The sequence below is a fragment of the Limulus polyphemus genome, unplaced genomic scaffold (assembly GCF_000517525.1).
Source record: "Limulus polyphemus unplaced genomic scaffold, Limulus_polyphemus-2.1.2 Scaffold3566, whole genome shotgun sequence".
Lineage (NCBI taxonomy): Eukaryota > Metazoa > Arthropoda > Merostomata > Xiphosura > Limulidae > Limulus > Limulus polyphemus.
This window is the reverse complement of record NW_013669176.1, coordinates 1,723-13,437: the sequence shown is the minus strand read 5'-3', so window position 1 is coordinate 13,437 and position 11,715 is coordinate 1,723. Positions and strand designations below refer to the sequence as shown.

Genomic DNA, 11,715 nt, shown 5'->3' with positions numbered 1-11,715 from the left:
GATCATCCCAACATGACTTTTAATTTTAGAATTTAATGTTACACTGTAAAATGCAGGAACACAAAATGGTTACAAGATAGGTCAATTTGACCGGTCTTGTAGTGAGAGTTTGTAATAATCAAGACACGTTTTGACTCAACTTGTTTGTTTAAGGTAACTCAAATAATTGATTACAAGTTTTTTCATATCTTTTAACTTTGTTCTGTTTTTTTTTTTTCATTATTAGTTAAAGGACGACATTGTGAAACAACTCCAAGAAAATATAGTCAAGCTACTGAAGAAACTAGAAGATGGTTTGAAAGGCGAAGTGGACTGGCATGATTATTCTGTGTACACGGGTACCACAGGTAGGTGGAAATTGAAAGAACGTTGAAACAGGTACCTTGATTTACTACACATCCATTCTTAGGAGGCAGAAGTACTTTGAATCTGCAGGTACATCTTTCACATTTTTACTGATTTGTTGAAAAGAGATGCTGACTTAGATCGAGCTGGTAAGAGTTCTGGCAAATGCAGCCTGCTTTACATTTTCAGGCTCTACGTGCTGTTTTATCAACTTTGTTATATTTTTAATGTTATAGTTTTTATTTTTTTGAAAGGGGACACTTTGCTGTTTTGCAAAAAAAAGTGAGAGGTCACATGTCCCCAGTTCCACCACCTATATATTCAGGTTTGAGTATATGTTATGTGTGAGTTTAGGCTATCACGTTTTTTTACGAAGTTAATTTCTTCTAACTGCTGGCTCCTACTGTTTTGTTTTTCTGTGTAAGTTGGATACATAGGTAAGGTCATGATAATTAGTTTGATTATATTCTAAATGATGATGATTTAATGCTATAGCATTAATCTGTTACTAGCCTTACTTTTCAAATAATAGCATTTAATCCTTCTAGTATTAATCCATTTAAACGTTTCTAGATTAAATCAATTGTGTGTAATGAGGCACAACAAAAAATGATCAAAATTCCATATCGAAAGGCTAGACCATTATTTTTCTTGCATAATATGAACATGTATTTACTGTACTTTATTGGCATTTGTATCTGTGTGTTTGATCTGACAAAAGATGGGAAAATTATTATGTAAATATAGTTAATTTTTGATAAAAAAAAAATGTCTTCCAGTTTTTCCAATGTAGTGATACTGTGAATAAATTTTATGTCCATCATTTGAAATTAAAATATTTAAAGGAGGAGAAGTTTGGAATACATTTCAGAAATTAACTTTAATAAAATAATTGTACTTTTAATAGACACTGTATATTGGCTGTTGCTTATGTTTTGAAACTATTAAAATATTTATTGGACTAGTGCCAATAGGAAATATATAAACACTTTTATGTTGCAAAATTATTTGATCCTTCCTTTTGATTTAACATCATGACATTAATGATTGTATTATTCATTTAATGGATTAGTAGTTAGAGCTAGTAAACATGAATAACTGTCTTACGACTACCCATCGTGTATGATGTAGTAATATTCATCTTATGTGGATAAACATGAAGTTAAGAAAATTAGACTATCACATTATGAATAATCATAAATCAAACTAAGGCACAAAACACTATTTCTAATTTTGCTTTATAACATTATTTCTGTGTAAAGGCATCGTTAGGTACTAAGAGATTTGGGGGTTTCAGTATTGTATTGATCATGGTTTTCTATTCTGATTTTTCAAGACACCAGTTGGGGATTTGGGGTACAGGCCCTTTGTCCCCAGTGCCTAATGATGCCTCTGTTTCTATGCCTTTCTTTGATAGATTAGATCATAGAGAAGCTTATGTATTTACATATAATAGCCTTAAATGTTTATAATGTGTGTATATTTTGTAGGATTTGAATGTTTGTTGTTGTATATGTTCGTATAAGTAATACCATCAATAAGCTCGAAAAAGCAGGTGTAAGGTGAAAAGGTTAACTTCTGCCCCTTAAGTTAGGCATAAAGTTTTGTAGTGAAAATGATTATAGGTGAGCAGTTTGCGAGTCATATTTATAGCTATAATGATATTTACGTAACTAGTAAATATAATAATGTTGAGCTTAGATTCTGCTTTCCCATTAAGTCATCTGTAGAAACCAATTTTATACTGTGTTTTTTACTTAACTGATACTATGTAGGCAAAGAAACTAGAAGTAATATAATGTGTTTGTTCAGTTTGAGAAAATAGGTACTTCTTTACAAGCTAATTACTGCATAATGCGTACAGTAATATCTTACAGTATTTAACTCATAACAAAGTTGGCATAAAGTAATATCTTACAGTATTGAACTCATAACAAAGTTGGCATAAAGTAATATCTTACAGTATTGAACTCATAACAAAGTTGGCATAAAGTAATATCTTACAGTATTGAACTCATAACAAAGTTGGCATAAAGTAATATCTTACAGTATTGAACTCATAACAAAGTTGGCATAAAGTAATATCTTACAGTATTGAACTCATAACAAAGTTGGCATAAAGTAATATTTTACTGTATTGAACTCATAACAAAGTTGGCATAATTGATGCATATTAAGAAATATGGTTTATGGTTGCAGAATTTTGGAGTAAGTCAAGTAGAACCTAAAAACTTTTAAGTATTTATTTTGACATTTGAATACTTTATACTAAAATTTATTGTTTATAATTTATTTGATTGATAGAAACTTTTTTTTGTACTGAAATCAATGTGTCAAAAAGCAAAGCTACAGATCTTGAAATAACAAAATCTGTTTTGTGTTTTAACAGGTATTGCATTTTTGTACCTTCATTTGATGAATTCCGTTCATGATACTGGACAAAGTAAAGACTATATGAAAAAGGCAATTTGGTTCATTGAAAAGCCGCTGGCTAGTCTCAAGGGGCGACGCTTGTCATTCATGTGTGGTGATCTTGGTCCCCTGGCTTTAGGAGCTGTGCTATACAAACGAGTTGGAATGGATAGAGAATCGAAAGATCTTATAAAACGGTTTGCTGAAAAATAAGTCCATCAATAATTATACAGAGTTGTTTAATTTTTTCTCTGTCTTTTTCGTAGTGTGTTGTGAAGAAGGTTTGCTGAAAAATAAGTCCATCAATAATTATACAGAGTTGTTTAATTTTTTCTCTGTCTTTTTCGTTAGTGTGTTGTGAAGAAGGAGGAAATACAATGTCCTATACAATTCTTCTTCAGTTTTGTGTAATAGAAAAAAAATCCTACTTCTTTGGGTTAGGTAAATTTAGGCTAATGAAAGGATGGTATATTAAATATGTTTACCTTGTATATTTACTGTTTCATATTTTATTTTACAACATGTCCCAGCAAAGTGTTTTACATTACTGCCATAATTTACATTTCATGTGCTGTGTTAAAAAAATAAAAATACAGATATGGTAGAATGCATTGGTTGTGCCGTATTTTCCCTGCATGGGTAGAAATGGCTAGTAAGTGGAAATGGGTTAATGTGCTAATATTTGGTTGAGACGTAACATAATTTTGATAGCTAAGTACATAAATTAGTAGTAAGCATAATATCTAAAAAACTTACAAACAGTTTTGTTCTTTAACTAATTATTGAAATATTGATCACTTACTGGAAAGTAAATGGATACGTATGGTTAGAATGGGACATTCAAAAAATATTTTGATTTCATTTTATCAGCAGACATCTGGATTTAGGCTAAAAAGAAACATGAGACCCAGTCTATTCTTTGATTTTCCACATGCTTTGTTGGTTTCAGGGAATTTTACTTATCATTAGTAAGTATATCTCTTCGGAATAGAGCCAACCAAAGTACTGTACACATACATGGCCTCTTGTAGTAGTGAACCGAAGACTGTGTATAATTTTTGAAATGTCCTTTTCTATCTTAAGGTCTTCTTTCTGTATTTTCTGTTTGCTGATTTTATTGCCATGGGACTTTTCTTCTATCCAGGTTTTGTGTGAGGCGTCGGTTTATTATCCTGACTTTTTTTTGCCTTAACAGAAAGACTGCTTCCTAGCTTCTCCACTTAGATCAACGACCGTCTGCACAGTAGTACTGTTGAAATACGAGTTCTTGTTGTTTTGTAATCACACTGATAGTATTCTAAGACCTGTTACTTAAAGAGGTATTCTCCTGATCCCATTAAAATGATTAATCGCACCAGATAACATACAGAAAGTGACAAGAGATTAATTTAGTTCGACAGATGAAGTCAAGTATGAACCTCATTTACACATAGAAATGACTATCTATTTGAAAATTATTTTAACATTAAAAATATCAAAGCTTGGTTAATAAGATAGAAAAACATTATTGATAACGGAATGATTACATTAAATGATCACCCATTTGAAAAGTACAAATAAATTCTGTCAACACTTTCCCATGAGAAGCAAGTTAATAAACATGAAAATAAACAGTGTAAAATCTTTCTTTGACTTATAATGTTAATCAGAAAGCACATTTAACCCACTTTCCCAAATCAGAAGAATTATCCTCTATGCCGCACGTTTGTAGAATAAAATATTGATAGCGGTAATTGTTGATAGATATCAGAAAATACATTACTTGGTGACGTAGTCTTACAATCAACAATAGTGAGGATTGTTCTTTGTGAATACATTCAAGATATTGAGTACATTTATGTGTGTTACCATACAATATATTATTTTCCTTTTTTTTTATTCATTCTTTATATTCTTTATACATTTTTAGAGTGTAAAAGCTACATAAAGATGTCTTACAATCAACAATAGATAGGATTGTTCTTTGTGAATACATTCAAGATCTTGAGTACATTTATGTGTGTTACCATACAATATATTATTTTCCTTTTTTTTATTCATTCTTTATATTGTTTATACATTTTTAGAGTGGAGAAGCTACATAAAGATGTCATACCACTAGACAACGACCTTCCCGATGAATTTCTCTTTGGGCGAGTAGGGTATCTCTTTTCTCTTCTCTTTATAAAGAAGCACTTAGGGGAGGATGCAATTGACACTGCTATTGTTAAAAAGGTTAGAATTTAATGGGGGGATGTTTACTGGATTCTTTTCTTTAACCTCATTAATCATTTTATCAATTTTGTCTTCTTGTAAAAAGAGCGAAAAGGTAGTAAATTAATAACTTAGATTGCATAAACTTTGAGTTTATTGGAAATAATATTCAATAAGTAAGGATTTGAGCCATCAGAATATTTTCCTTCATCTATCATAGTTGCTAAACCTTACCTGATTTTTTGTTATAAAAGATAAGTGCTTTAGCTTTCAAACAGATTTAATTTAATAAGGAGCATTTTGGAAATGAAAATAACATTTAAAGAACTGTAAAAAAAAAAATCCCAGACCTGTGTTTTTTTCTTAAATTGTATGATAATTACTGGAATGAAAGAAGCCAGGTCAACCTAATGAAATGTAGTTTATTTGTATAGTTCTTACTTCCGTTAAACTCTATAAAGTTGTTAATTTAATATTTTCTTCGCTTATCTCACTATATTTACTACTGTATCATAGCATGGTCTTTGATAGTAATTCATTCAAGTTTTGTATGATGTTTGAAACACAACTTTGTTCCTGGACACTAGTAATCCACATATATTTTGATATTTGCTTTGTAGTTTGCTAATGTTTGTTTTGTTTTTATAACTTACTGGATGATAATGTGCCCTTGCATATTATCGTAAACATAATTTTAGATGGTTAAAAACATAAGATGATAGTATACTCTTAAATTTCACTTCTTGTCATAATATAGAGAACTTTACACTATTTCCTCTGTGCTGTCATTTGGGAGCTTCATGTCATATTCAGGTTGATGTTACAGTTTGAAGGATGACTACGTCACCACTGGAGAGAAAAGATTTCTGTATTAAGTTCCATGTGAGATGTAACATGGTGGTTTTCATCGGCTGCTTCTGATCACTATTGTTTTCCATTAGTTTAAATTCCAACTGTATTAATTGTCCTGAAACTAATCAAATTGTGTTTTTCGATTATCACTATTTTTAATTATTCCAACTATCCAAGTAACTGAAATATTACCACCAAACGTGCTTTTCCTATCTTTGTTATGGTAAAGATACTGAGGCTATTTACTACTATCTAATGTTTAACTGTTATGGAGGCAACTGCCATCTACCTTTTTTATGTATCTATTTTTTGCTTGTATATACCATGGCAGGGGGAATACTGTACTAATCAATTGTAATAGATTAATGGGGGCTGTCAATTAATTGATTAGCAAATATCACTAACTGCCCAGCTCTAGTGATGATAGTTTTGTAATATAGTGAAATTACTCTTTCTTCTGGACACGATGTTTTACCAGTTTGGGAACATCCTTTTCCATTGAGGGAATCTTTTTTGCTTTGTCTCAGGTGGTTGCGTCGGTGGTAAAGTCTGGCCGACACTTAGCACAGAAAGAGAACAGAAACTCCATACTTATGTACATGTGGCACGAGAAACACTACCTGGGAGCTGCTCATGGTCTGTCTGGAATATTATACATGTTGCTTCAGGTAATAGTTATGTGCTTTAGAAAGGAGTTGTAAGTGTCACAAATTTACTAACTTGCCAAACTCAGCTTATTGTTTGTTTCAGGTGTTTCTCTTATTTGATAATGATTGGTTAATATTTGCAATGCATCTCCAGTAAATTTATTAAGCATATATGTTGGTAAGCAATGAAGTAATATTGTAATGAATTATGGGATACCTTCACAAAAAATGTTTTTGTAAAATGTTGAGGAAAGTTTTAAAAATGAGGTGAAAAGGTTTGAATGAAAGTTGCGTGAATTTAAATGTCCAAAAAATTATCAATTAAAGGTGGAGATTTTCAATATTATTAGTTTAAGAAATTGTGAAAAATATTTTCAGGCAGAATGTGTAGGATTTAATTTGAATGTTTCAGGCACAGGAATACCTCTCTGCTGGAGATTTGAAAGACTTGATTAAACCAAGTGTTGACTACATTATGGCCTTGAAATTTGACTCTGGAAACTTCCCTTCTTCCCTCAGTAATTCAACTGATAGGCTAGTTCACTGGTGTCATGGGGCCCCAGGAGTCATTCACTTAGCAGCTGTGGCATACAAGGTTTGACTTGCGTGATCTTGTTTTCACTCTTTTATTACTTAAATACAACTGATTTATTTTTGAAATCGGGGGAAATTATGGAATGAATTTCTATTTTAATTCTGATGTAGTTTCGTGTAATATGGTGTGTTGCAACATGAACTATTTTAAAAATACATTAATCACCTTAGTAAAGAAAAGAAAATAGAGCAATTTCAAGTCTTATATTTTCAAGAAAAGCAGAATCGTATCGTACAAGTCCATTTTCAGAGTAGCGATTATGAGACTGTGTTGATTTTTTGAAAGATACTCATCTTCAGCTTTAATATCAATAATAAAACTGTCTACTGTAATAGCAACTTTATATTCTTTAGTATATGTTGAGTACTAGAACCATTAATCTGTCCAAAATATTCCTTTGTGTCATTGTTTAATGACAAATGACCATTTGTTTTTGGGGAACTACATTCTTGAATTGAAATAAATTTCTTATTATAAAAATTTGTTTTGAAATGCACAAAAGTTGTTAGTTTTCTGTTGTTCTGGGTAAAGTTTAACTTGGTGGTAAATTGGGATTTTGAAAGAGGTGGAACTCCCGTTTGTGATCCACTTTGACATTCCAATTAGAAGATCAGTGAGGATGATGGTTTAACTCTTCAAAAGGGAGAACTCCATTTCGAACTTTTCTGCCTCAGTTTAACCCCTTTGAAAACTATACAACCATTTTTTTTTCTATGGGGGGGGGGAATAATCATTAGAATTTTAAACTTTTGTTTCAATAACCTATTTAAACAGGTGTTTGGAGATGAGAAATACTTGCAAGCTGCCCGCGAATGCGGAGAGGTTATCTGGAAACGAGGTCTGCTACAGAAAGGTTACGGAATCTGTCATGGGGTATCTGGAAATGCTTATGCCTTTTTATTATTATTCCAGTTGACTCATGAAGAAAAATATGCTTACAGAGCTGTTAAGGTACAATATAACTATTTTTTGTCAGTCTTCTGCATGAAAGACTTGGTTCATATACAAAACCAGAAAAGATAATATTTAGATATGTTGCAGTAGATCTAATCATAGTAGTATTCTTCTGTTTAACAAAATAATTTTTTGACAAGCAGTGAATGCAAATATTCCTAAATTTTATCTTTAAAATTGTAAACAATAGACATTTTCTGAATTGCTTGTGAAATATGTGAATTCTCCATACTTGTTCGTTTCTCCGTGTTTAGTTTGCTGAATGGTGCTACGATTATGGAAAACACGGTTGTCGGACACCAGACAGGCCGTTGTCACTCTTTGAAGGTTTGTGTTTATTAACTGAAATAACTTTGAAAGCTGTTTATAATAGCACTTACTTCACGGCAAAATCTTAGAAAAATATCCTGAATTTACATTATGTGAAATTTCAAAGTTTTGTTACAAGATTTATCTGTTGAACATAATTAGATTAACGTATGCTATCCAAACTTGTGTTGCAGAACAAATGTGAAAAATGCATTTTTAACAATGTTCATGAGAAACTTTAAATCATTCTAAATCTCTCAGGTACATAATTAATATTACTTTCCAGGTCTGAGGTGATGCTTAGTTATATAATCATTATTACTTTCCAGGTCTGAGATGATATCCAGTTATCTATTCAGTATTGCTTTCCAGGTCTGAGGTGATATCCAGTTATCTAATCATTATTGCTTCCCTGGTCTGAGGTGATACCCAGTTATCTAATCAGTATTGCTTTCCAGGTCTGAGGTGATACCCAGTTATCTAATCATTATTGCTTTCCAGGTCTGAGGTGATATCCAGTTATCTAATCATTATTGCTTCCCTGGTCTGAGATGATATCCAGTTATCTATTCAGTATTGCTTTCCAGGTCTGAGGTGATACCCAGTTATCTATTCAGTATTGCTTTCCAGGTATGAGGTGATACCCAGTTATCTATTCAGTATTGCTTTCCAGGTCTGAGGTGATACCCAGTTATCTATTCATTATTGCTTTCCAGGTCTGAGGTGATACCCAGTTATCTATTCAGTATTGCTTTCCTGGTCTGAGGTGATACCCAGTTATCTAATCAGTATTACTATCCTGATCTGAGATGATACCCAGTTATCTAATCATATTGCTTTCCAGGTCTGAGGTGATACCCAGTTATCTATTCAGTATTGCTTTCCTGGTCTGAGGTGATACCCAGTTATCTAATCAGTATTACTATCCTGATCTGAGGTGATACCCAGTTATTTAATCATTATTACTTTCCAGGTCTGAGGTGATACCCAGTTATCTATTCAGTATTGCTTTCCTGGTCTGAGGTGATACCCAGTTATCTAATCATTATTACTTTCCAGGTCTGAGGTGATACCCAGTTATCTAATCAGTATTGCTTTCCAGGTCTGAGGTGATACCTAGTTATCTAATCATTATTGCTTTCCAGGTCTGAAGTGATACCCAGTTATCTGAATCATTATTACTTTCCTGGTCTGAAGTGATACCCAGTTATCTGATCATTATTACTTTCCTGGTCTGAAGTGATACCCAGTTAGCTGATCATTATTACTTTCCTGGTCCAAGTTGATACCCAGTTATCTGATCATTATTGCTTTCCAAAGCAATACTGAATAGATAACTGGGTATCATCTCAGACCACTAGGTCTGAGGTGATACCCAGTTATCTAATCATTATTGCTTTCCTGGTCCAAGTTGATACCTAGTTATCTAATCAGTATTGCTTTCCTGGTCTGAGATGATATCCAGTTATTTATTCAGTATTGCTGTCCAGGTCTGAGATGATACCCAGTTATCTAATCATTATTGCTTTCCTGGTCTGAGGTGATACCCAGTTATCTATTCAGTATTGCTTTCCAGGTCTGAAGTGATGCTTAGTTATCTGGTCAATATTGCATTCAAAGTCTGAGATATCTAGTCAGTTCAAATGTTTCTTGAGTGCCCAATATCTTTGACCATCAACAAACTAGAACATAATTAAATCATAGTAAGGTGCTTAAAACTTGTGAAGCAGTTCGAATGCAATATCTAATAAAGATTGAGCATTTGGATCTAGTTTTAATATTTAGTCAACATATATTGACTGAGAGATGGAAGTGATCTTAAAGTAGTTTTTTAGAACTATTTTATTGCTCAGCATAGAAATGAGAACGGCAAGAAATCAAATTTTAAAATTATTGTAATGTTATCTAAAACAGTGTTTTTCAACCAATAAATCAAATATTGTAAAAAATTCATTTTCTACATCTGTTAAGGACAGGTAAAAAGTGTTGTGTCCTTCTTAGTTCATTGTAAAATAAATGAGTCTCATATATTTTACTCCAAAGATTCTTGAAGAAGCTGTATCAGGAAACAGCACTTTTACTGTTTTTTAGCCTTCTAGTACAAGATACCCTTTTATTTCAATTCATGCAGCCAGGCACAGTTGTGCTGATAAATAAAACGTATGTAGAAGTCTTTTTCCATAGGTATATGGTATAGTAGGCCTATACATACTTCTAATGGTCCATAAGCATTTAACAAAGATTTTGTCAGTTTGGAGTAAAAAAAAAAAAAGGTTGGGAACCACTAATCTAAAAGATTTTGTTGGAAGACAAAATTGAATTTGAAAGAGAACAAATCAGGTTTTGTAAATGGAATAAAAATGTAACTTACATTACTTATTTACTCTTTGTCGTACAGATCATAAATAAAGAGTTTCAGAGTAGTGATAAAAATGTGTTGATTCCTACTAAAGAGCCATTCCAATAATGACCACTGTTTGTGTATGTAAAGATTTTATGAATTTTTAATCTTAGCTCATGATTTTAATGAAACATTTGCTATGAAAATATTTATTTTCATAGTCTGATGAGACTAATAATTATTGTTTTTCCAGGGTTAGCAGGAACAGTATATTTTTTGAATGACCTTCTTCACCCAGAACAAGCAGCATTTCCAGCATTTCAACTCTTTTGAACTGTGAAACAGTTGCTTTTTTTGCTCTGTGTAAAGATATGCTATTGAGTATTGTTGAATATAACCATCTAAATCATCTTGTTTTTCGGTATGAAGTATATTATTGCAGATTCGACTCTTAGAAATTCGATCTGGAATTTACGTTTCATGACTAATAAATAACTAATACTTTTTTCCATTTCCATGAAAATGCTGTGTTTTATACTGTTATTTTTGAATGTATTTGTATAAATTAAAGATGTTTTTTCCCCACTTCACTATCTTTATCTTTAACATATACATGTTCATTGTATCTCAACTTATTTTAATTATTTTATGTTACTTAGTCACACTAATCGCATATTTTAATGAACTTTTTTTTTCCATATATGATTCATGGTAATGCATACTTGTGGATAATTTTTTGATACATAACAATATTCTTATTGTGCTGACTAGAGAAGCTTGAAGATATATTCTGAATCTTATTAATAAAACGAAGTGTTGACACTGTTAAATTTAACATCTAGAAACATAAGTGCACATAGTACTGACCTTTCTTCTTTAATCATCAGTTTTTCCATGAACTTGTAAACACATAAATTAATACATAATTTGCACAAACAATCTACTTAAATTATTTTAAGATATTACATGTACGTTTGTTTTTGAATTTTGCGCCGTCCCTAACTTAGCAGTAAAAGACCAGAGGGAAAGGCAGCTAGTCATCACCACCAACTCTTGGGCTACTCTTT

General features: G+C 31.8%; 1 protein-coding gene across 1 annotated transcript in view; it reads left to right on the top strand.

Annotated features, from left to right (window-relative positions):
* LOC106469601 (lanC-like protein 2) overlaps window positions 1–11,232 on the top strand; it is a 17,090-nt gene extending 5,858 nt beyond the window's left edge. The window contains exons 3-10 of the mRNA XM_013930103.2: window positions 227–347; window positions 2,735–2,954; window positions 4,824–4,971; window positions 6,330–6,470; window positions 6,862–7,044; window positions 7,819–7,995; window positions 8,253–8,325; window positions 10,902–11,232. Coding sequence (XP_013785557.1) covers window positions 227–347; window positions 2,735–2,954; window positions 4,824–4,971; window positions 6,330–6,470; window positions 6,862–7,044; window positions 7,819–7,995; window positions 8,253–8,325; window positions 10,902–10,981 — 1,143 coding nt within the window. The 3' untranslated portion in view covers window positions 10,982–11,232. The remainder of the gene's footprint in view (window positions 1–226; window positions 348–2,734; window positions 2,955–4,823; window positions 4,972–6,329; window positions 6,471–6,861; window positions 7,045–7,818; window positions 7,996–8,252; window positions 8,326–10,901) is intronic.
* The last annotated feature ends 483 nt before the right edge of the window (window positions 11,233–11,715 follow it).